The following is a 25158-nucleotide window of genomic DNA, read 5'->3' as shown; positions in this document are numbered from 1 at the left end:
CATCCCTCGAGTCACTTAAAATTCGACTGGACTTAATACTGGAGAATATGCCTGCATTGGTTCCCGACAGTGGAGGGGTTCATGGGTATCTCCCAGATCTTGATTTCAGTCAGGGGCAACTTGAGGTTTCTAAAGCCATTGAAAATACTGGTCCTTCAGGTCCGGTAGCTCAGGCTGGCTCCACTGGGGCCAGGGACTGCAATTTTCCGCTCTTAATGCCTAAAGTAAAACAAAATATGCATTAAGTGTGTCAGGAAATCCTGACCTGCAAAGCCAAGCAGCTGATGGGGCGACTGGCCGCTCCCATGTCTTGGGGGAAACCATTCTCCTCTGCTCCCTCACCCCCATTCAAGTTTGGCTTCTGGCCCCTGGTCCATACCTTTCCTGTTTTCCCCTTTGTAGTTACTTTTTAATAGGGCTTTGGAATTGTTCCTTGACTGAAGTGGCTCAAGGACAGGAAGGAAGGAAGGAAGGCAGAGACTCTATAGAGTTGGAAGAATACATCTCCATCTGTTTAACTTCCTGACACTATTGTTCTGATGCTTGAGTGATTAGCTCTCAGGGATGGAGCCGCTGGAGGCTACAGTGGGCTTGGTAACCCACAGTAAGGGAGGTTGGCCCCGTCTCCCCTTCCAGTCAGTGAGACTGGAGAAGGAGACTGGGAGTCAGGATCTTTGGGTTCCTTTCACAGCTACTTTACTTTTCTGTGCCTCGGTTTCCCTATCTGTAGAATGGGGGTGATCATGCCTGCCTTTCTCACAGGGGGACTGTAAGGTGCTGTTCAACGTTTGTGCTTTGAGAACCAGGGATGAAGGGAGTTGTGGAAGTGTGTATGTGCCCTTTATCGCGGCATGCGGTGTCTTGGCAGTGGTGGGGCACCTGCAGTTCCCATTGGACTTCAGAGGAAGCGAATGCAAGGACTTCACGCCACTCAGGGTGTGGTTAGCATCTTGCTGGGTTGAGCCTGTTGCTGTTCTCCCCATCTGCTCCCACCACCCAGTGCAGATTCAGCTTCCAAAGGACTGCTCCATCTTGGCTCCAGAGACCATCAGCTCAGTGTTGCTGGGTCTCTCCAAAGCTCCCTCCCTGGTTATGTGTTAACAAAGATGTAATGGTTGAAAGGGGGTTGATTTAAAGCACCTCTGCCTCAGTGTTTGTGAAGACCCCATCTCTCTGCACAGTGAAACCCTGCCCCTGGAGAATAGACAACAGCAGGGCCTGAGGGGCAAAGTTCTAGCTCAATGGGCATCCGTGAGGTTTTTGCCTCTTGTGATGGTTTCTCAGAAAGGCTGGCCCTACATGCTGCCCCAGGTGCAGTTGGTGCTCTACTGGTACCTTAAATGGGTGTCCTACATTCCTGGCACCTTAAGTTGCTTGTCTACCAAGGCCCATGCTAGCAGTAATCTAGATCTGGTATGTTGTTACGCAGGGCATCTTTCCCGTGTCCTTGGCCCTTGGATACCACGGGGATGGGGTTGGCACAAGAATCAGAGTATGGCCTCTCTCGAGGACATTCTGAGCATGGCACTTGAAAGGATATGGCTTATATCCCTGTGTGTAGATGGTGAGGGGAGGACAATCCCAAGGGGTGGGAAAACAAAACTCTGCTGCTTGTATTGCCGTTCTCTGGCATTGCATGGAAATCCCCCCAAGAAAACCTCTTGCGTTGCTTATTCTTATTTTAGACAAGCAGAACAAGGCGGAGCTTCTGCCTTTGTGTCCGATTCACAGAAAGGAAGCTGTTTTTCTTTCACTAGAGAGGGGTTTTTTTGTTTCCTTTCAAGCAGGGTCACATGTTGTGGCTTATGTAAGAGGCCCAGAAGTAACTGCAGTTCATCCTGATGAACCCAGGCTTCTGCTTCAGTGAATGAGGGAAACCCTACTCAGGGCTTGTGTGAACCCTGGGGGAAAGGGGCATAGGTGGAACACGTTTCTAGAGGAAGCTTCTTGGCTTTCTCTGAAGGACTCTTCCCAAGTTATCAATGAGTGAGCGCTGTCTAGAATGGGGCACCGGAAATCTTACTTTCACTGACCTTGAAAAAGTCACCTACGTTTTGATCCAAAGTCCGTTGTACAAAATGGAGCAAGCTGTGGAATAGTTCCCCAAAGGAAGGGACGGGAGCCCCATCCCTCGAGTCCCTTAAAGTTCGACCATTGCATGCAAAGACTTTCATTGACTTCAATGGGCTTTGGACCAGGTCCTTAATCTTGTCTAGACTAGCATTCTCAGCCTGTTAATTCTCAGCAGGTGCAGAGCCACTGGTGGCGGGTGAATTGTAGACCGGGTTAGATGAGATGACGGTAAAACACGCTTGAGTCTTGGCCTGTACGGCAGCCTCCACTTCTACTGCCGCTGGAGTAGCTGCATTTATTTGGAATTGTGCGTCCAGATCTACCCTGTGGTAGTAACAGCTCCAGGGCCCTGTTTTTTCCTATCTGTGTAAACAGGGTGATGGTATCTCTTGGGGAAGGATGCAAGGTATCATTCACTTAGGCTCAAATAATAAACAGTAATAGGCTTGTAAAGCATTTGTGTTCCCCAGCTGGAAGGTGTTAGAGAAGTGCAGAGTCTTATTATTTAATCCAGATGCTGTCCAGGATGTCTCAGTGTAAAAATAGCTTCTCTGTCACCTGTATTGCAGGCTGATACCTTTTTAATAACAGTTCATTGTCTGTATTTACAGATGGCTAAGTGTGAACTAATGGGCACATGAGTTAACTCTTAGGCCTTGGTAATTGTGTGTTAATTGTTTGTATGTCACCTGCAGTGGCTTTGTCATGCCCACACTTAAATTAAGTCACACACTTCCTCTCCTCCTTCACCTTAGTTGACTCATCTCAAAGAAGGTAAAAAACCAAACTTGTTTGCCACTGTTTCGGAGGCCTTTCAGGAGCCTGTTGCCAAGCCACTAGATCTCGCCTCATTCCCAGTCCAACTTCCTGTTCTGTTTCTGCTAAATTGCAGAGTAGGGGGGAAATATTAGTGCAGATGTCAGTTTGGGCCTTAGCTGCCTCTGTGTTTCTGCTTTGTTTTGCTTCCTTAGTTTCTGGCCAACATATGCAGAACGCACAATCAGCAGGAAAAAATGGGGAGGAAAGAGGAAGCTGATGCCAAGAATAAAGATTTAATATTTAATAGAGTCCCATCCTAGCAACCCATCAGGCCCTCGGTGCGTGCCTGTCCTATGCCCATCGGATATCCGTTTACTTTGTGCATGATTTGTCAAGAGGGTATCGCAAAACTCATCGGGGGAAAAAATAACTGAATCAGAAGGACTCAAAGTAGGAAGGAAATGGAGTTTGCACATATATGTGACAAAACAGGGTATTCCATCTGCATGTGACATGGAACTCGTGAGTGGGATTGATTGCTGAGTCATAACATTGCTTTCCCTTTCAGCTGCATGACAACTCTGCTAGTGATTCATGGATTAAACACTGGAAATTTTGTACTTGCCAATATATGTCTGTTTATATTTTAATTAGGTGAATTCAGTTTTAGCAGTCCTTCAAAATTCTGCATCAGGAATTTATAGTGGCTGAATCAAGCTCTGCTCTTAGTTACACCAGATTAAGGGCTGATCCTGACTGGTACTGGGCACCTCCAGATCCCCGTTCACTTTGCTGGGAGGTACAGCTGCTGCTCAGCATCTCTTGGGATCAGGCCATAAATCCAGAGGAACCCGATTATCACCAGATTTACACCAGTGTAATTAGAGAGCAGAATTTGCTCCGCAGGTTAGATTATGGTGATTGCACGAGTGGCAAAGCAGAACCTGACCAACTCCATGTGTGTCCCTGTGCAACTGGATAGGTCCTTTTGTGGGAGCAGGGTTTGGTTTCCTCTGAAGCATTTGGTGGTCGCCATCCTAGAGAATAGGGACTAATAGGCTGATCTGGTGGGAAAATTGCATATCTGAGGGTGTAAATTACAGGAAACATTGTCTTTTTTGTGGAGACATCAACAATTTGGGACAAACCCATCTGGCTGAAATGGTTTTTAAAAGGCGTTTCTTGGCATTCTTTTTAAGCAGACTGGGCCTAAGAATGGGTGTGAGGATTTGTGGTATAATTAACACTATCGTAAGGGATATGCCTTGACTTCAGAGGAGCATGTGTGTGTTCCAGACGCCCATACTTAACCACGTTCCCATTTCACTGATCCCCATCTAAAGCCTTGTCTGTGTGGACATTCTTATTCCAGAATAAGTGTGGCTTGTTCTTGTTCCTGAAGCTAAACAAGCACAACTACATGTGGAGTTTTTCAGGAATAGCTATTCCTGGATTACTCTCTGCGTAGACAAGCCCTAAGCTGTGAAGTCAATGGGGGGTGGAGCGGAGGGAATAGTTTCCGCTGTCTGTAGCTATGATGGAGATGGCTGCCTGCAGGGATTGGTTCAGGGTGGCTTCGTTTGTTGGTTTATGATGGAAATGCTTCCTGCAATCTCTGCTGGAGAAGCCAAGGGACTTCCATGGCTGAGAACTCCAGGTTTTGCAGAAATCCTGGAAAGACCCTTACCCAGCAGACCCACCATTTGCATGACTCCCTCTTCCCCAGACAGAGCTCGCTTAGGGGGAGCATCTACCCCAATCCAATGCCCAGGTTAAATCCGTGCAGTGGCAGTCACCACCAGCTGGGATCAGTTTGTGTCTGAGTAGGAAGGCGGGGTCCCAGCATGGGAGCAGCTGACTGGGGTCAGATCCTGCTCCTGTGGAAACCAGGCTGTTCTCTCCACTGGATGGATTTCTGTAGCAGCACAAGGTGTCTCCGTCTCCTCAGCAACAGGCTCTCGGAGACGGCTGCCTAACTCAGCTTTTCAGCTGGAAACTGGGAGCCAGGCAGGCTGCTACAGGAGCTGGTCGCTGCCCACCAGGCTGGGGCCAGCCCGTTTGCTTCATGCGCTCAACCGCGGTATTGCATCAAGTTTGTGTTTCCCCTCCGAGGCGCGCAAAGGTGAGCGGCCAGCCCAGGTTAGATAAACGATGGCGCAAGGGGTCCCTGTGGCCGCGCAGGGCGGCTTTCCTGCCTTTTCGCGGGCATGTGTTATGGTTCATAAACCAAGGTGCAATGTCTGACTGGGCCAAACCCATCCCTGGGGTGGGTCCGTTAACCTCAGTGGCTGAGAAAGCCCGTTGTGCATCGCCCACGGGAGGGCTGTTGCTAGCCACCGTTCCTTTTGTTCCTTTGCTCACTCTGCAGTGTCACAGCCCAGCTTTCTCTCTGTTGATGTGCTGTGTGTACACAGGAGGGAATTGGCTGCAAGCCTCCTCTGGGTAAATGTCTCCATTGAACTGGCTTAGCCAAGTATCGCTGTCAGGTGTGTTCTCCATAGGACAAGTGGCAGGTTTATTGTATGTCAACATGTTTCGCCATTTTGGGCAGGAAAAGGCGGGGAGGGAGGGATCCCCCAGTGTTTTAAAAGGATCCGGATAAATCCTCTTAGAGGGAGTTTTGCCTCAGCAAGCCGTAGGGAGGAAGGGCCATAGGCTTCTGTGGAGCCATTGTGGGTAATGGAGCTAAATTGGCCTCATTGGCCTGGAGGCCTAGAGCCCAGTTCAAGGCTGCTTTGCAGCTGCTGTGACAGCTACGCCAGCTGGAGGGGAGCTTGGGGAAGCAGGCAGAAGTTAGAGCAACCATCAGAGCTGCCCTAACCAGCCTCCTGGACCAGTCCAGACCTCAGGATCAGTCAGGCGTAAACTGCCACTCCTCGCCCCCCCACCCCAAAAGCCCTTTCTCTGTGGGGGGCAGAATGGTCTTTTGGATGAGCTCTAGGGCCTTCAGCTGGGCCAGAGGATTTGATTCCCAGCGGAGCTGTAGCCCTCCTGTATGGCCTAGGTGCAAGGCACTTAGCCCCCCATTTTCCCAGTGACTGCTAATTTCGGGTGCTCTGCTTGAGAAAACAAAGGCCTGCTGTTCAGCCGTGCCAGGGACCCGCAGCCCTGTTGGCTTCAGCAGGACTTATGGGTGCTGAGCGCCTCTGAGAATGGGGCACCAGGCACCTCTGGTCGAGCACTCAAGAACCGCCACGCTCAAAATGTGGGGGCACTGGAATGTAGGCCAGGTCCCTCATTTGCACAAAGAGGATCCTGGCACGTATCCCTCTCACGTTCGGTGTTGGAACCCCTGACACTAGTATTTGCAAAGCGCTTCAGGGTCTGTAGAAGGTGCCATCAAGAGAGGGGCAAAATTTTGGTACCTGAATGTCCTGGTGATGGGTCCATTAGAAATGGCTGGGGACATACCAGTCAGTGGCATGTCACCGCAGTGCCTCCTGTGGATGCGGTAATTCAGCCTCTCCTGTCTGTATCCAAAGCCCACTTCGCAGGCTTTCCCTGTGTCTGAGCTTCCCTGCTGGATGCTGTCTCCCGAGCAGGTTCCCTGCCACAGGTGCGATCCCTCGCTCCAGTGCAGATTGGTTTCACTGTGATGGTTTGTTTGTTACGTGTGTTGTGATTGCACAGCCCAGCAGTGAGGAGCAGAGGGCAGAGTGCGGTGTTCCCCTGTGCGGTTACCAGAGGGACTAGGAAGTGCTCCAGGGGCTGGAATGGGCAGCAGCCCAGGCAGGGAAGGGAGAGCAACTGGAGCAGGCCTACTACGTTCTGGCAGCTGGGAGCACTAGCTCCCAGGTTAAAACCCACCAGGGAATGCTGCCGACCTAGCCCCAAATGCTGCCGAAGTGTTAGCTGCAGGGGGCGGGGTTCTTGCTCTGATCAGCGTCAGGCACCTTGGGCCTGATTGGCAGAGGGGCTGAGCACCCTAAAGGCAGTGGGAGCGGCTGTGTCCCAAGAGCTCAAGGCTGTGATTTTTTGGCCCTTGGCCCCCCTGCATTTTGGGGAGGAGGCGAGTTTTGGGGGTTCAGCTCTCCTACAGTTTGCAGGACAGGGGGTTGAGTGACCAGCGTATTGGGCTGGCTCTCCCAGTGCTTGTGCTGCTGTTGAAACACTGATGCATTAGGAGGCGCCCCCCCTTACCAGTGCCTAACTGTAGGTAGGTAGAACCCCCCGGTACAGCGCTCTAGAGCCCTTCTTACATTAGAAGGGAAGTGCCTGTAGGCTTTGCTCCCCCCAAAAAACCTTCCTACCCCCCCCCCCCCCCCGGACTGATGCCTCCCGATTTTCATATTTAAATATGCAAATGTCACCATCTTGGCCTCCCAGCCATTCCCAGGGCTAAATCCCCCATGCCATGAAGGTAACTGCGCTGTTTCCTCTCCCCATGGCAGAGCTCCACGCAGGAGATTGGAGAAGAGCTGGGAGACGGAGTGATCTACAGCATATCGCTCCGGAAGGTGCAGCTCCACCATACAGCCAACAAGGGGCAGCGATGGCTCGGGGTAAGCTGGGCCCAGCCTCCCTTTGCCCTCTGTGACTACAGCTGTGCTGATTGCCCCACGCTTGCTCCTCCTTGTGCCTTCTGAGCATGGCAGCAGGTGGCCTTCGGGGTGTCGTGGTTCCAGCAGGATGGGCCCAGGCGTAAGTGGGCACATGCCACATAAGCCACAGGTCCAGTTCTTAGCATGCTAGGGGCAGCGTTTCCTACAGCGGCCGGGAGATCCATTTGTCCTTTCCCTCTCCAGGCCTGTCACTGCACCCACTGTGGCACTCATTGTGCTGCCTGCAGGCAGGTGGCTGGCTTGGGGATCATGGGCATACAGCAGTCAGGGTGAGGGGATGGAGCATCCCAGCCAATGTGGACACAGATGTTTCGATTTGCCAACTGCAGCTCCGTGCAGGGGGTGACCCCCCAATAGGACGGCCTGATGAAACATGCTCACATGTGCCTCATCCTCTTCCTGCTTTGGGCATTAAACTGGGCATCCCCATTTTGGGGTCTCCTACCAAGAGCTCACCAGCACCTGGCCCTGTGTCTGGATTGAGTGTGCATGGGAGAGTTCAAATCCTTGTCTGACTCCTTGCCAGAGTTGGAAGGAGAAGGTGCCTGACCCTGGGGAGGCAGGAGGAGCCATGTGATTACTTGCACATCAGGAAGGGATTGGGAGGGATGCAAATTAGGCTGCCCTTTGCAGAATAGGGCCCCAATCTCCTGGGAAGGGCCGAGCACACATTTCCCACTGAAATCTGTGGGAGTTGGGGAGCTCCGTGCTCAATGGGATCTGGTGCTTTGTTCCCTGGAGAAGAAGGGGTTAAGAGAGGCTCTCTCTCCTGCTGAACAGCCTGTCTTGGAGGAAGCCGACATCCTTTTTGTCCTTCTCATACCAACTCAGACACGGCCAACAAAAAGCCTCTCCCCTCCGGGAGCTGGCATGGGGCCGGGGGACCAGACAGGCCCGCAGGAATGCAGCGCTGGGTATTATTGTTTCCGGCTGTCCAATTCCATCACATTCCAGTGGCAGAGCGGATGGGCAACCCCTGCATGGGAGCGCTGAGAGAAGGATCCTGGAGCCATAAGGCTCCAGGCCTGGTTTTCCCTGCTGCCCGCGGGTGGGTGTGTCTCATGCAGAGTCCATGTGGGAGCCCTGAAGCCAGTAGAAGGAAGAGGCGGCTGCTGGAGATCCTCATTTTGCCCTTCCCAGCCTATTATTTTCTCTTTAACTTTCTGTTTCCTGAGCTGAGCCAGACAGGTCCAGGCCATGGGCAACGGGGAGCCAGGGATGCCAGCCCTTCTGTCTGCTTGAGCAGGGATAACAGATACCAGGGGTGTAGGAATGGGGAGGGCATACCAAGTTGGATCTGCTTGGGCACCTCCCCACTGGGACAGATTGCTCTGTCAGTAGAGGGGCGGACTGGGCATAGGGCTGGAAGCCAGGAATGCCCCAGTTCTAATCCTGGCACTGACAGCCTCTGTAGCCTTGGGTGAGTTGCTTGGCCTCTCAGTGCCTCAGTTCCCCCCACCCTGTAAAATTGGGGTAATCACCCCCCCCCCCCCCGAGGAGTGTCATGGTGAGTCTTTAGCCAGACCTGCCTGGACACATGTGCCGGTCCAATTCTGATTTTGTCCCTCTGTGAGCAGCGCCTCCCATGGGTCACTAAACAGAACTGCAGCTCTCACAAATGCATGTGCGCTGAGCAGGATCTCCTTGCATGGAGCTTTCCAAGTGCCCAGGCTAGGGGGAAATGCAAGGCCTCTAGGAAGGGGGCGGAGCTCTTGAGCCTTTTGGTTTCCAAAGGGACTTGTTCCCCATCCCCACCCCTTGTGCCCTCCCTGTCTGTGGAGCCCATGCTTGCGATCATGCTTAAAGGAGCAGGCCCATCGCGGGAGCGTTGCCCTGGCCTGATTGAATGCTGCAGAAGCTCCTGGGGAAGCTACTCAGGCTTTACTGGACTGAGTCCCTGTCCACACGAGGGAAGTGACCCACTGGTGACGGATTCAGTGGCGTAGCAAGAACCAGCACAACGTCCACATTTGTCCTGTGCTCATTCCAGCGCTGCTTTGCACTGGGACACCGTCCCATAGCGCCCTGAAGGGAGAGGTGCCCTGGGACCATTAGGGAAGTGATTGTGTGTGTGTGTCCCCCCCTTGGGGCCTGGCTTCCTCAGCTCTGCGCTCGTGTTCCTCTCTCTGTCCTCCGCCTAACGCCGTCCATCATCCCCCAACCTCCAGTTTGAGAACGAGTCGGCCTTGAACCTCTACGAGACGTGTAAGGTGCGGACAATAAAAGCTGGGACCCTGGAGAAGCTGGTGGAGTATCTGGTCTCAGCCTTCAAGGGCAATGACTCCACCTACGTCACCATCTTCCTTTGCACGTACCGGGCCTTCGCCACCACCAAGCAAGTGCTAGACCTGCTGCTCAACAGGTGATGCTGCCTCTCCCTCCCTGTGGTGCCCCTGGGGGGTGGAAGTCTGTGCCCTATCCGTGCCACGGTCCCTCCTGTGCCCCACACCCCCATGTTCCAGACAGGCGATTCATGCAGCTCTCTCCCCCGGGCCCTGCTCGTGCGGGTTCATGCCTGGCTCTGACCATGGCTCAGCACCTCACATCACAGCTGCTCCTTGGGGGGGGCCCCTCTGGGTTTAGCGGGGAGCTGCCCCCATTCCAGCCTCAAAACTCTGGCTGGGCTGGGTCCTCTCCTCTCATGCAGACTGAGTGGGGGGCGGGGTGGTGGGGTGGTACTCAGCCATGCTACAGCCTCAGGGATGGAATAGTCCATGTAGCGTGTCTCTCCTCCCCTCCGCCTTCCCCCTCCCCCCCCAAGGCCCATAGCTGGGAGTGGAGATCTTTGTGTAGTCCCGGATCGACCAGCTCTGCCCTTCCCTTAGCCCACCTGTGCTCAGGGCCTTCCAAGCCCGACAGGAGGTGGAGCAGGGCACATCCCAGTACTGTGTGGAAAGCTAGGCTAGGAGAGCTGCTCCTGCTTTCTCCAGAGACGTTAGCGTCCCCAACCTTGAGTCCTTTTTCATGCTGCTGTTTGTAACTGGAGCTGTATCGCGCCCACCCCCTCCGGAGGCAGCCTTTCATTGTGCCCCAGCACAGCGCATTTGCCAGGACGCTGGAACAATGGGGGCAGTGTTAGCGGGAGCGCAGACCAGGGAGCACGTATACTCCCGGGATTGTCCGGGCATTGCACTCTGCGTGGGGGGAGGAGGGGGCCTTATGGGCCATGCGATGACTACAGCAGGGGGGAGACAGTGTGAACTCTGCTCTTCATGCCTGTGCTGTCCCTCTCAAAGGGCCAGTCCAGTCCAATGAGTCTGTGAAATGCCCAGAGCTGCCTCGGTGCCGGGTCTCAGCATTCCTAGATCAAAGCCAGGTCCATCCCACTGGGTACCCTGTTCTGACCGTGGCCAGTGCCTGCTGCTTTAGGAGAAGGTGGCCCTCTGTCTTCTATAATGCACCTGGTTGATTATACATTGAAATACTCTAAGAGCATCACCGTGGGGGTGGGAACACTGATTGATGGATGTTACAATGGCGTTCCCAGAAGTACCGCCTCTGGGAATGCTGTCCAGACGTGACAGCCCTGTCGGCTGTCTCAAGCAGTGCGGGTACTTCAGGAGATACCCATGGATGAAGTGCCACTTCCCTGGCACCAGGCTGAGTCATAGAGACATGGGCTAAGCTGTCCAACTCTGAAACTGGTGTGGTTTCATTGAACAAGTTGGTGACTTTTGCCTGCCAGATGCAGCTTCTCTTTGCCTGGCAAAGTATGCATGGGAAAGGGCGACCTGTCGTGGGTGCTTAGGGTAGTTGTCCCTGTGTGCATGGGACATGGGCCGGTCTGTCGTCCCCCACAGTTTGAAATCCAGAGTCCTATCCTAAGGCAACCCTGAGAGTCCACAGTGGGTACTAGTTGCCCCTCCTGGCTTGGCAACAGGCTCCTGAAAGGCCCCTGGCAGGAGTGCATGGATATAGGTGTCTTCGGAACTCTGCCCTGGCTGAAATGCCTCGTAAGTCCCCAAACTCCATGCAGGGGGTAGGACTCATTTGGCCGGGGGCGGGCGGTATGCTGGGAAGAGATCCAGAGTGAAGGATGCCTGCCTGCTCCAGCAGGGTCGCTGTGGAGAGGCAACTGCCCAGGGGTGTGTGGTTTAACTGGCGCATTGTTATCCCCTTGTCAGGTACGGCAAACTGCATGTCCAGGTGAATGGGGACCACACCAGATACACTGTGGATGAGAGACTGGAGCTGAAAAAGTAAGCATACCTCTGCTGCCATGAGCCCTCCACTCGGCACCAGGGCAGGGAGGGAATGTGTCTGCCTGGCCCCTCTGCTCTCTTCATGGATGGAACTCTCTCCCGGTGCCAAAAGACCATCCACTCTGGGCTGTGTGCTGTGGAATTAGGTCTAGGAGGATACAGGCAGGGAGAATGCTGGGCTGAGATGGGCTGGGATTTGGATCGAGTCAGAAGCTGGGAACTCGGATTGGGTGGGTCTTGGAAAGAAGCCAGGAATAGAATCCAGGTCTCCCGAGCCTGTCTCCTTCTCTAACTGCTATGCCATGTGTCCTTGCCTGTCAAGGTCCAATTTGTTGAGCTGTAATATCCTGTGGCAGTGAGTTCCACAGGTTAATGATGTGACGCTGCTGAAAGTACATTTGCAGCTCTGTTAGGGCATTTGGGGGATGTTGGCTCTCGGCTGTTGGGCATGTGGGCGCTCCGCCATCAGACGTGTACGCGTACGTACACTTTGGCACGCGCCTGCACACAGGTGTCACTTTATGCCCACTTTTAACAGCCAGTCTGTCCGTCTGCTTCTCCCCAGCACCATCTCCTCTATCCTGGGCGCCTGGCTGGACCAGTATTCTGAAGACTTCCGCAAGCCCCCAGACTTCACCTGCCTCAAGCAGCTCATCTCCTACGTGCGCCACAACATCCCTGGCTCGGACCTGGAGCGGAGAGCACGGATCCTGCTGGCCCAGTTCCAGCAGCAGGAGCACAGCGAGGCAGAGGCAGACGGTGAGCGGCGCTTCCTCCCCGTGCCCCTTAGTGCTCTGTGTGGTGTGTGTCCTGGGCTTCCCTGGTGACGCCTGTGAGGAGAACTGCATGTGAGGGCCGTTGGCGGGGCCTGGGTGGAAAGGAGGAGGGTAGCACCCCGGAGGATCTCCAGAGCTGAAAAACCTGCCACATGACCAAAGCCGAATGAATCCACCCTTAAATTAGTCTGTTCTGTTCTGCCCTGCTCTCTTGAGCCCCTCGGACCTCTTCGTGCCCACCACAAAGGGAGTTCAGTTTGTAAATGACTCTGGGAGGATTCAGTCTGGGGAAGGATGCTGGCTTTCCTTGCAGTGGGCGGGAGTTCCTGCAGGCACCTCCGTGCGCCCTCCTGGCCTGTACAAGATGGGTGGCCTGAGGGGTGTGAGCATGTCTGTTTGTGTAGGGGGAGGGGAGGGCGGGATGTGGGAAGGGGGGTTAGGGGGAAGGGTCTGGCTGTGGTGGGGGTGTCTGTATTTGGGGTGAAGTGTGTAACTGAGGAATGGAGGGTTGTCCCTTTGTCATTTCCCCCTGTTTTTCTCAGCTGCGGACCAGACCAGCTGCACCTTCCGGATAGTGGAGGAGAACGGGCTGGGGGAGGGGAAGCCAGACTTCCTCGCCTTCTCCCAGGAGATGGTGGCTGAGCAGTTCACGCTGATGGATGCTGTGAGTACTGCTGCCTTGCCACTGAGTGCTCTGCCCATGTGCTTGGGGTCCTGCCCGTGTGCGCTCTGCTGTCTGCCTGGGCCTGTCACGCTCTCGCTCTCCTGCTTGCACGTTCCCTGCTCAGAGTTCCCTCGAGAGACCCGTCTCCAACCCTCTCTCTTCCAGGAGCTGTTTAAGAAAGTGGTGCCTTACCACTGCCTGGGCTGCATCTGGTCCCAGCGGGACAAGAAGGGCAAAGAGCATCTGGCCCCCACCATCCGCGCCACCGTCTCTCAGTTCAACAGCGTCACCAACTGCGTCATCGCAACGTGCCTGGGGGACCGTTCCCTCAAACCGCAGCAGAGGGCCAAAGTGGTGGAGCGGTGGATTGAAGTGGCTCGGGTAGGACTGTCCTCTGTGATGCCAGCCGTTGCCCAGTGGGGTCTTTCTGGGATGTCCCTTGCTGGTGCTTGAAGCAGTGTAGCCCAGTGGATAGGGCACTGGCTTGGGAGGGGGTTCTAAGCCCCGCTCTGTGACCCTGGGCAAGTCTCAACTTCCTGGGCCTCCGTTTCCCCCTCTGTACAGTGGGGATAATGATACCCGTTATAAAGCCTTATGAATGGGGATAAGAATTGTAACTAATGGCAGGAACTCCCTGTCCCACCTACCGTGCCCCCACTAGAAAACTAGATCGCTCTCCAAAGAGCCCATGGCTGAGGGGGACCAAACTGAACCCCCATCATCTGTGGGTTTGAGTAAGTGGGGTTCAGCTCTGACATCCCTCTGCCTTGGACTTTTGATTCTGCAGAATGAAAAGTCGGCCAGTGCGGTTCTGTAGAGCTAAAGTCACCCATTCCTGTATGTGTGAAGGGAGACCCCCGTTTGAGGGGGCCTACGCCTGGGCTGGGACCTACCTGAAAAAGGTTTGCAGGGAGGGGAGGGTACAGATGGGACTCGAGATGCTAAGGGGCCAGCTGCCCAGCTGGGCTAAATCAGCATAACTCTGCCTTCAGTGGAGCTGCACTGATTTACACCAGCTGAGGATTTGGCCCTAAACATCTCCATGGCCAAAGGGGGAAACCAATAACTATTGCCTGGCTGCCATCTTTCCAACTAACATTAAACCTTGCCGCCTCCCTGTCTCCCCTCAGGAGTGTCGCATCCTAAAGAATTTCTCCTCTCTCCGAGCCATCCTCTCTGCCCTGCAGTGTAACGCGGTTCACAGGCTGAAGAAGACCTGGGACGAGGTGTCACGGTGAGCGCAGCCCCTTGAGTCCCATGGCCGGAGTGTTAGCATAGTTTGGGGGTTCCCATCTACGCCACAAGCTGTAACGCTGTCTGACTCACGTCCCAGGGCTATAGCCAGGGCCTGGTGATCGTGCAGATGGCATTGTGATCATTTCACCAGCTCTCCTCCTGGAGTGTGCCCAAAAGCCAGGGACCAATGTAAGACATTTTGCTGTCTTATCAGCATGAGGAAACTATGGTAGATCCCACACGTAAAATATTCCTGGATACCCTCCAAAATGGCAGAACTACCCACTAATGCTGTGATCAGCTGGGTCCTTCCCAGGGGCATGGCCCAGCCTGGAAGGGAATGTTTCATTCAGGCAGATTCCCAGGCAAATGAGGTCAATAAATCTGCGAGCCAAAGGGGAAGAATGGCCATTCTCCCAAGGCATGCTGGGAAAATCTTCTCCATCGCCTAAGAAAGAATCCAGGATACAAGCTGGTGTTTTGGGGAAGTGGAAATTTGGAGAATGAAATGGACTCATGGTCTACTAGCAGCTTGGGGCTTAGAAAGGGGCATAGGCTTGCACAAGAAGAGGGGAAGACAGCCCCAAACGGGTTGGGGTCACCGGTGCTGATGCCTCCTTGTTTCGCCCCGAACAGGGAGAGCTTCCGCACTTTCCACGAGCTGTCGGAAATCTTCTCGGATGAGAACAACCACTCGCTGAGCCGGGAGCTTCTCATTAAGGTACCAGGAGCTCAGAGTCTCTCTACACATGGGCTTGTTTCTGAACCGGGGGTGGGATGGGAGTTTACCCTGATGCTGCCCAGTCTGCGGTGAGGATGTGTGGAGCAATGGGAACGGGTAGTGAAGTCTATAGCAGCACATACCATGAGATGATAGAGGTCTTGCATGATCTTTAAAGCATGCCCTTTACAGACACACTAAGTGTGCACACACAGACAAACTTTTTGCACGCTCTACACCCAATGGGAATATATATGGGAGTGTGGGTGATTTTAAAACCGAAATGAGGATTCCCTCTGAAATATTTGCATCTCTGATGTTGCAGCCTTTTGCTAGAACATGAGTGTCAGGAAGTGAGAGACTTGAAACTGACTGGGCTATTTCGGCTGCCCAAGATGAAGGGAGAAAGGGGCATGTGGTTTGTAAAATCCTCCCCAGTTTTAACTGTCAGGCAGTGTTTATAATACACACAGGGGAAACTAGTTTTTCATGGGCCAGATCCTCAGTCTATGTAAATCGATGGCTCTTCAGTGGAACTACATCAGCTGAGGGTCTGGCCCAGAACTTCCAACTGGACGGTTTCCCTTTAAGTCTGAAAGGGGCAGAGCAAGGCGGCATGTTGTGAATGGCTGATGCTGACAGCCTGGACTGCTGAGCATGGCTCTGATTGGGCTTGGGCTGCAGCCAGCTCTGGCAGCAAGGAAATCCCCAGCGAGGGCAGAAGATAAGTAAGGGAGAGGCTTATCTATGAGAGAGGAGTGTCTGCAGAGGGATTCCCTCCCCTCATCTCCCTGGAACAGAGGTAAAGGAGCTCTGGCTGTGTGAGTCCAGGCCAGATGCCGGCTGTGAGGTGAACTCCTGGACTGGCTCCTTGTGCATGCACGCACGCGTGCTCTCTCTCCTGTATGTGCGCTTGCTGGTCTAGTGTGAGCAGCCAGCACCGCGGCAGCCGCCCCCGCCTGTTAGCTGCCTAGAAAGGAAGTAGCCGACCTGGTGGCCAAACCAAGACTGCATCTGAAAATCTCTCTAGTGGGCCTGATTCTGCGCTCGTTCACACCACCGTGGCACAAGAGTAACCCGGCTGATGGCAGCAGCCTTACGCGAGGATGCAGTGGGTGCGAAAAGAGTATTGGTGCCTGCTTGTTACTGTATTGCCCAGTGTCATGGATGGAGCTTTCATTCTGGCTCCATGTAGGGCGGGGCTTAATGGCTCTGCGCTGGAATCGCCTGGCTGCCTGAGGCCCCAGGGTCAAATCCCAACATCAGAGGGGTGTGTATAGGATGTTGTGCACCAGGTGGCTGCTCTGCCCCAGAGGTGGCTGCATTTTAGCAGCCCTGCACATACAAAGGGCCTGCCCAGAGTCCCACTGATTTTAGGGTGCGCAGTGAGTGCTCAGCCCTTCTCAGGCTCGGGCCCAAAGCTTGTAAAATGCTGCTATAGAAATGTCCATCTCCGCATCAGGGCGTTCACTCGGACGTTGCATCCCATCTCTGTCTGGGGCTGAGATCACAAAATCCAAAAGGGAACAGAACATCCCTTTGATGAGCTATTAATATGTACGTGTGTGTGAGAGACGGAGAGAGAGATTGAGATGAGGGGAGGGCAGCATGACTCATATCGGGTGAGACTCCTCCTGTTTATAGCATGAATGCTCAGCTTTGATCATGTTCCCACCCCCATAGAGACAGAGGTCTTGTCCACATGGGATGCTATACTGGTATAAGGTAGGGTGTGAATTTAAACCGTTATCACTATACCAGTTTAACTCCCCTTGTGGGCGCTCCTGTTCCGGTAGAAGAGAGCCTGGTTTCACTTGAGCAAATGTCGCTTTGGAAGCTGTTTAATAATAATACCCAGCTGTTTATCTAGCGCTTTTCACCTGTAGCTCTCAAACTGAGGCACAGAGGGGATGTGCCTGAGGTCACCTAGCAGGCCAGTGGGAGAGGTGGGAACAGAAAACCAGGTCTCTTGCGTCCCAGTCCAGTTGCTCTGTGCAGTAGGCAGCACTGTTTAAGATGAGCCAAAAAAAAGCCACTCTTAGCCTGGGATAAGTGTGTCCGCATGGGGTTGTGCCAGTAGAACTGTAGCAGCTTAACTGTGCTGATATAATTCTACACCAGAAAAGTCTCCCACATAGACAAGCCCTTTGCCCCTCAGCAGGTGGGTGGCACTTCTGTAACCCTGGCTGGGTGGGGCTCCTGTGTTCCCTGCCCTACCTGAATTTCTGTCTGACAGCATGAGCTGCAAGGCAGGGAGTGGGACTTACCCAGGATTTGCAAAGCACTGTCTGAATTCTTGCCCCAGGAGGCCTGATCTTAGCGATCAAGGAGAGCCTCTAGCAGGGACGTTAGATCAATAAGCCAACCTATGTCGTCTTCCCACCAATCCAGGAGGGGACGTCCAAATTCGCCACCCTGGAGATCAACCCAAAGAGGGCCCAGAAACGGCAGCAGCAGCAGCGGGAGATGGTGAGTGGCGTGGCCGCCCGTTGCTGGTAGCTCACTCAGAGCTCTGCGGCCATCGCTTGTGTGGGGCTCACCCCGACTCTCTCTCCTTTTCCAGGGCGTGATGCAGGGCACCATTCCCTACCTGGGCACCTTCCTCACAGACCTAGTGATGCTGGATACTGCCATGAAAGACTTCCTGGATGTAAGTATTCCCCCCCCCCCTCCCCCGCCTCCCCTTCTCTGCCTGGCTTCCCTCACTGAGCCCTGGAGCTCCCAGAAACTGGCCGAGGGAGGCTGTGGCTGAAAACAAAGGGCTGGATCCCTGCATGGTGAGACTCCCGGGACGCATGGGTACATTACTGAACTCACGCTGCCCCCTAGCGTGATGCAAGGCCTTGCCTGTCTTGCTCTGCGGGATCGGTTCCCAGGGGGAGGGGTTATTGGCGGCTGCGGGAACCCTCGCTTGCAGGTTCCCTGTAACCTTTGTTTCATTTCTATCTTTCAGGGGGGGCTGATCAACTTTGAGAAGAGAAGGAAGGTGAGAGCTGTTCACGTACAGCCGAGCTTTCAGCTTGAGCAGACCTGGGTTAGAGGAAGGGGTGACTTTGTGCATCCAGGCAGCTGGGGTCCTGCAGATACCTCAGCCCAGTTGGGCTCCCTCATTCTGCAGTCTGTAGCAATGAGGCTTCAGTAGCTGGCTCTGGGGGAGGGGTTCCCCGGGGCTCTGTGATTCCATGTATGGTGCCCGTCTAAGACACACACCCCTACCTCATGGGGCAGGAGTCTGGGGGTCTGGTCAGCCAGTAGGAGCGGGCCTCATTCTGTCTCTGCCTCGGCTCCCTGCAGGAGTTTGAAGTCATCGCCCAGATCAAGCTGCTCCAGTCGGCCTGCAACAACTACAGCTTCACGCAGGAGGATCGCTTCGTGGAGTGGTTCCATGGCGTGGAGCGGCTGAGCGAGGCTGAAAGGTGAGCTGGGCCCGGAGCCAGGGGCTTTAGCTACCGGTCCCTCTGCAGGGACCCAGCACCTTCCTCCTCTGGATGGGCCTCCAGAGCGTGGGCTGTTCTGCTGCTCACCCTCCCTCTGTGATGCTCTGCTGCCTGGACCCATAGCGGGACCCTTTGTCTCCTTCAGATCCAGGCTGCTGAAAATCTGCGGCTGAGCCCTTAGGCCCGTTGCTCTGTCCCCTACACTGTGCACCGCCCCGAGCAGCCTCCCTGCAAACCCCAACGCACTGGGCGAATCTGGCACTGGGAAAGGGGTGCAGGGTTGGCGACCCTGCAGACTGACTCCCCCAGAACAGGGGGCGTCTAAACACCTGTAGCCTCCCCGCTCTTCAGATGCCAGGCTGAAACCTCAGGACTTGGACCACAACCCCACCTTGCACCCCAACTCCTGAGGCTGTCAGAAACCTGCGGTCACCCTAGTGCTGCGGGTGGGCTCCAATCCGTTCCCTTCCCTGCACTGTTAACATGGCTAGCTCTGGAGGGGGACCCTAGCCTCACCTGACTGAATCTTTGCTCTCTTCCCCTCTCCTAGCTATAGCCTCTCATGTGAGATCGAGCCCCTGTCCGAGTCGGCCAGCAACACGCTGAAGGCAAAGAAAAACACAGGCATCATCAAGCGATGGAGCGAGTGAGTCTCCCTGCTCCCCTTCTCACCAGGGCCCGGAGCAGAGATGGGCTGCCCAGAGCTAGCGGCCAGGCCAAGCTGTGGGCGTGGTATTTGGGTAACTGCTGGCTGGCATGTCTCCCTCCAGCCCCCCCGCTCTTGACCCAAGTGCTGTGGGTGAAACCAGCCACAGCAGCGAAGGGCGCCATGGGCCGAGAGTAAGGGGCGATGGCCAAGCTGGGGGAGATCCTAGGGGGCTGCCTGTTAACAATGGGCTGCATTGGCAGAGTTTGGGCCCCAGGCCTGGGATAGCAGGGGTGGCTGCACTTCAGGCTGTGGGTGCATTAGCACATCTTGGTTGTGGGGTCAGGGTTAGAATAGCAGTGGGGCTGTGCGACATTAACAGAGCTGGGGGAGGGCTCACGGTTACAGAAGGGAGCTGCTGGAGCTGGAGTGCAGGCAGGACACTGGGCTCTTTCTAGAGCGGAGGGAGCTGGGCCTGGGACAGAGGCTTCAGAGGGCATGGGGTGGGTGCTGCGGGGCAAGTTCCCTGGGGGCGGGCAACAGAGGCTGCAGGGGGGGCGTGGGGCGGGTGCCCCGGCTGCACGGTGCATGTCTGCTTTGTTCCTTCCTGACCGTATCTGTCTCCCCCGTCCTGCAGCCGGCAGGTGCCGAGCGCCGAGCCCTGCACCAGCAGCAGCTCCCACTCCAAATCCTTCGACCAGCTCAAGTGCGGGCAGTACCTGTGCAGCGGGGACGCGGCCGACTCGGTCAGCGTCACCTCGGCTGGCTCCAGCAGCTCCGACGTGGAGGAAATCAACATCAGCTTCATCCCCGAGTCCCCCGACTGCCAGGAGAAGAAGGTACGGGGCAGCTCGCTGGGCTCTCCTCGCACCCAGGCGATCAGGAGCCAGGTGCGCCCATTGCAGCCCCGCCTCTGCCCTGGGGGGTGGGGGTTCCCCCCACGCGTCTCCTAAAGGCTGGTTCTAACCTGGAGCAGATGGGAGGCTGAGCCCCTCTCCTTCCATCCCTCCCGTCCAAGGCATGAGTGGGGGTTGTCATTGGGAATTCCCTGCCCCCCCCGCTGTGGCTGTAACTCCCTTGAGCAGAACCCCCCCTCCCCTCCTGGCCCTGGGGGTGCGGTTGGGGGAGACACCCCCTTTCCTCTCTGGATGGAGATGCTGAAGCCGGTGCTTGTCCCTCCTTCCCCCCCAGTTCTGGGAATGCACCTCGCTCTCCTCCCTGGACACGTCGGGGATCGGCTCTGGCTCCAGCAGCGCCTCCTCCTCCTCGGTCTCCTCCACCCCGGTGACGGCCTCGCGCACCCACAAGCGCTCCGTCTCGGGCATCTCCAGCTACTCCTCCCTCTCCCTCCCCCTCTACAACCAGCAGATCGATGACTGCTGCATCATCCGGGTTAGCCTGGCCGTGGACAATGGCAACATGTACAAAAGCATCCTGGTGAGCACTGGGTACCCGCAGCGCATCCGGGGGAGGGGGCTAGTCTGGGCTAGTGCATCCGGGGGAGAGTCTGCTGCGTGCCCAATCCCAGAGCCTCCTGAGGCAGGTGTTTGATCCTCACAGCACCTCCTGGCAGAGCTTGCAGCGGGAAGGACAGAGGGCGATTGCTGCTGAACTAACAAGCAGGGGGGCATGGGATCTGTCTTAGGCCTGGCAGCCACTTCTGGGTCCTTGTCCCTGATCCCTGGATTGATGAGCACTCTCCCCTTCCAGGTGACGAGCCAGGATAAGACCCCAGTGGTGATTCGCAAGGCTATGGCCAAACACAACCTGGACGGGGACCGGCCGGAAGACTACGAGCTCGTTCAGATCATCTCAGAGGAAAGAGGTACCTAGGGCTTCTGCTGGGACCCTGCCTCTGGCATTAACTGCCCCTCACAGTATCCTTCGCTTCCTCTCCCCTTCGGTATGGGGCTGTCACCCCAGACTTCTGCCCCTATCATGAGATGGAGCGTGCCCTCACAGCGCCCTGTGCGAGCAGAGGCCCTTGGGCAGTTCAAAGACACCTCTGCTGGCCAAGGGAGACTAGAGCGTGCTGCCGCTGGGCTGCTTGGCCCGAGCCCTTAGCTCTGCACCACCCAGCTGCAGAAGCCGCTGAAAGGAACGAGCTGTCCCGGTGTTTGCTGCTTCTCCCAGGCCAGCTGGGACCAGGCCCTGCAGAGTTGGGGTGGGGAAGCTAATGGACCCATTCTGAACTTTGTGACGTTTTGGGTCTGACACATGTTTTGTCTGACACGGTCCCCCCTTCCTAGGGCCTTCTGGTGTCCCTCGTAGCCTGAGCTGCCCATGTTACACTGGGGTATGTCTACACAGAAGCTGGGAGGTGTATGTCTCGCTGAGCTAGGAATTACATGTGCTAGTACCCTAAAATAAGGCCTAAACTTTTAACGGGGAGAAAAATGAACCATTGGAACAATTTACCCGGGGTCAGGTGGATTCTCCAGCACGAACAATTTTCAGAACAAGAGTGGATGTTTCTGAAAGATCTGCCCTGGGAATTATTTTAGGGAAGGTCTGTGCTCTACAGGAGATCAGATTACATGGTCACAACAGTCTCTTCTGAGCTTGGGATCTATGAAAACAGCAGCCGGGGCTGCAGCTGCGCAGCCAGGGGCTTGGGCTGGTGACCCAAGGACAGACCATAGCTCTCCCGTAGGGTTGTAGTTGGGTAGCTAACCCCAGCTGCTGGGGCTATGCTATTTCAGCACAGTAGCCTGAGTAGAACTAGCCTGTGTGCATCTGGCAGCTGCTGTGTAGGCAGAACCTTAGACGGAGCTGTCCACAACTCCTTAGAGGGGATGTGCCCCCCAGGGAAGGAGCTACTGGAGCTGCTTCTGCCATCACTTTCTGGGGAGAACATTCCCCTAGAGTCGTAAAAGAAAGGATGGCCCGGCGCTTAGGGTACCAGCCTGGGTTGCTGGAGACCCAGATCCTGTTCCCTCTCCACCACAGACTTCTTGTTAGACCTTGGCAAGTTGTGTAGTCTGTGGGCCTCAGTTCCCCCACCTGTAAAATGGGCCCTCCCTCCCAGATGCTCTGGAGCCAGAGAGATTCCCTGTAATCCTCCCAGTGGCTGAGGCAGCCCCATGCCGCTCTCCTGTCTGTCAGGGAGGTGAACACCATCTCCGTCCTGCCGAGGCTGCAGCACTCGGCCAAAGTTAAATGTGAGTCGGCGGCAGAGTTGGGGCTAGGACCCAGGGGCTCACCCTGTGCAGTCCCAGTCTTGCTCTACCTTGGCTCCTGGCTACGTGCTCCTTCCCCTTCCGTGAAGGCAGCCAGAGCCCGTGGGTGACTTAACTGAACTCTCCTTGCAGAGCTGAAGATCCCTGACAACGCCAACGTCTTCTACGCCATGAACTCTGCTGCCAACTACGACTTTGTGCTAAAGAAGAGGGGCTTCTCCAAGGGCGTGAAGATCAAGCACGGCTCCAGCTCCACCCTGCCCAGGATGAAGCAGAAGGGCCTGAAGATTGCCAAGGGCATCTTCTAGCCATGGCTGGGCTGCACCCCTCGCTGACTGGGCTTCGAGGGCAGCCTGCTCTGGGCCTGGCTGCTGGTCTATCTTAACGCCACCCGGCCTGGGTGAGATGAGCCAGCCTGACCCGCGAGGAAGGGTGTCGCTCTCCTGGAGCTGCATGGGCGGGTGTGGCTGTGGCCTCTCAGTGGAACCCTGCGTTCCGAGCCGGGCGCTCTCCTACACGCAGGCTGGGTTTTTAACTCCTTCCAATGTGTGACACTGCTGTGGCCGTCGGGTCGCCCAGAGCTGGGCCCTGCCTCTCTGCCTTAGGTGCCTTCTGTCAAAGAGCGGAGGAGAGGACTACTTGCCAAGGGCCCCCTTCACCTACCTGCAGGGGGGGCCACATGCAGGGAGTTTTAACGGACTCCCTGGAGCGAAGGAGCTGAGCTCTCCCTCTCCAACGGGGTGTATCCCCTCCTGTGCTGAGTTGGGCCCTGAAGCTGCTTTCCCTCCAGGTCCCTCGTTCCCCTTCTGGGGTAAACTGGCAGCATGACCATTTTGCATCGCCCACCTGCCCCTGGGGAGCTGCACTTTGCCTCTGGACCATTCCCCTAGGGACACGAAACTGAAAACCACGCAGCTGCTGTTCCACAGGATCGGTGGGGCATCCTTGGTGTGATGACCTGGCCGGTGGCTTTGACGACTCAGCTCTGCAAGGCTGCTTTTTCTTTCTACTGATCCTCTGGGTTGGACTCCCGTGTCCCTCCAGTGCTCTATCACTTTCAAACCTGCACCAAAGATCAAATGCCAGTGTCTCTTCGTCGGCAAAAAACACCCAGCCGGAACTGCCATCTGAGCCAGGAGGAGCGGAGCCAACTTCTGTACAAGTGTCTGTAAATAGAGACTTTCTTTTTGGTTGGGTGGGAGAGGAGCAGCCAGGTGGGGCTAACAGCCCTGGGCTCCATCCACCCAGCCCCTAGAAAGTGCCACTTACATTGGGCTTTAAAAAGACTTTTTTAAACATTTGACAATGAAATGGAGGAGGTGTGTGAGCAAACTTTTGTAAAAACAAACCCCTGATGTTTACTGAATCTTTTTCAATATTTATTGGTTGTAAATAGGACCGTCAAATGTGTACATTTTTACTAACCCTCCCCGCCCTCCGCTTGTCTTTAAAGTTGCTGGGAGCCATCTTTGTAATGGCTGCCTTCTGTTGTGTGCAGGAGTGGAGACTTTTCCACATCCCCTTTGTTTCTTTATCACTAACAGGGAATTGCTTCAGCAGGGGAGAGAAAAAGCTGAGTTTTTTAAATCACTGAACAAAACACTCACAGTGGGGGCTCTTTGTTCCTGGAGCTCCTCAAGCCCTTTCCTGTTTATGCCCATGCCCCTGCCCGCTCTGGGAGCAGACAGGACCTTTCCTGAACAAGCCTGTAGGAGTGCTAGTCCCTGGGAGCTGTCTTTTAGGAGCCAGGTCTGTAGGACCCTGTTGGAAGTTGCCACCTGACCTGCGTGTCTCATCTGTGCTGTGACTTGGGCCATGCAGGGAGGAAAGCTAGACACAGGTATGTAGAGGTAGCGTCAAGCTGCGGGGAGCATGGGGAGGGAAGCTCTTATCCCAGCACGACTGTATCCAGCGCATGCTGACCTTTCCCGGGACCTGCCTGCTCTCTTCCACCCCACTTCTGTCTCTAGCAGCTGCTTCTGGGTTGGGTGGTAACTCCTAGCAGGGCCTTGGGCCTGTCACTCTGGAGTGTTGCTGCTTTGGGGTCTGGCCTGGGCACTTTGTAAAGGGCATTTGTTCATGCATCTGCATGGGCCTAAGCTTCAGGTAATAACCTCTCTCCTCTCCTTCCCTCCCCCACCCCCCAGCTCCTGCACATGAAGGGAGCCATGGCCTCCTTGAAGCAGGAGCCTCTCCTCTCTCCATGGCCTGCCTACAGCGTCTCAGTGGCCCCTTTTGCCAGGCACAGCACTCAACAAGCTGGACCTCCTCCGCTGGAGGCTGAATGAGCGACTCCCCGGCTGTGCTGCAAACCAAACCCCTCCAGCTTCCGCCAGGCAGCTGAACCTGTCCCCTCCTTACCTGAGGAGTATTGTAGTATCAGGGGAGGCTGGGAGGAAGAGATCATCTTCATGCAAGGACTCTCTGCAGATCAGCCAGCATGGCCAGCCTGCAAGCCTAGGGCATTCCCTTACCCTACACTACGCTGTGGCAGAAAGTGCCTAAATGCTACTGTCTTGTGGGGGCACCCTGGCTCCAGAGGATCCTACAGGGTGAACCGTCACTGTGAAATATTCCCTTAACTCCCTATGAGAATGTGAACACCCCTACATCCCACACACTCACAAACTGACCCCACCCCCACTGCCCTCTCCACTGGACAGCTGCCTGCTCAGCTTTTGTACTGCTCTGTGCCTGAACACCTGTGCCCACTCCTGAAATTAAAGGCAGGGCAGGGTCAACTTCCCTGTCTTTCCAGGTGGGCTCAGCTCGCCCCATGTGTATGTGATCACTGAAGCTGGATGTATTATAGGTATGTATTTTGTAACACAACTTCAATGAAGGAGCACACTGAGCGGTGTGACATGTACACAGCAATGTAATTAGTCTTTGCAATAAAATAC

The 25158-nt window shown here is 55.2% G+C and overlaps 1 protein-coding gene across 1 annotated transcript in view; it reads left to right on the top strand.

The window, feature by feature from the left end:
* Positions 1 to 25096, top strand: part of RALGDS (ral guanine nucleotide dissociation stimulator) — a 41549-nt gene extending 16453 nt beyond the window's left edge. Inside the window, 17 exon segments of the mRNA XM_077835820.1 lie at positions 7224 to 7334; positions 9563 to 9756; positions 11519 to 11593; positions 12162 to 12355; positions 12915 to 13036; positions 13202 to 13417; positions 14167 to 14270; positions 14909 to 14993; positions 17385 to 17462; positions 17557 to 17643; positions 17947 to 17979; positions 18288 to 18409; positions 18981 to 19076; positions 19714 to 19966; positions 20268 to 20513; positions 20787 to 20901; positions 22388 to 25096. Coding sequence (XP_077691946.1) covers positions 7224 to 7334; positions 9563 to 9756; positions 11519 to 11593; positions 12162 to 12355; positions 12915 to 13036; positions 13202 to 13417; positions 14167 to 14270; positions 14909 to 14993; positions 17385 to 17462; positions 17557 to 17643; positions 17947 to 17979; positions 18288 to 18409; positions 18981 to 19076; positions 19714 to 19966; positions 20268 to 20513; positions 20787 to 20901; positions 22388 to 22563 — 2307 coding nt within the window. The 3' untranslated portion in view covers positions 22564 to 25096.
* Positions 25097 to 25158: the final 62 nt, after the last annotated feature.

Source organism: Eretmochelys imbricata, chromosome 16 (assembly GCF_965152235.1).
Source record: "Eretmochelys imbricata isolate rEreImb1 chromosome 16, rEreImb1.hap1, whole genome shotgun sequence".
Classification (NCBI taxonomy): domain Eukaryota; kingdom Metazoa; phylum Chordata; order Testudines; family Cheloniidae; genus Eretmochelys; species Eretmochelys imbricata.
This window is presented reverse-complemented; position numbering and strand designations above follow the sequence as displayed.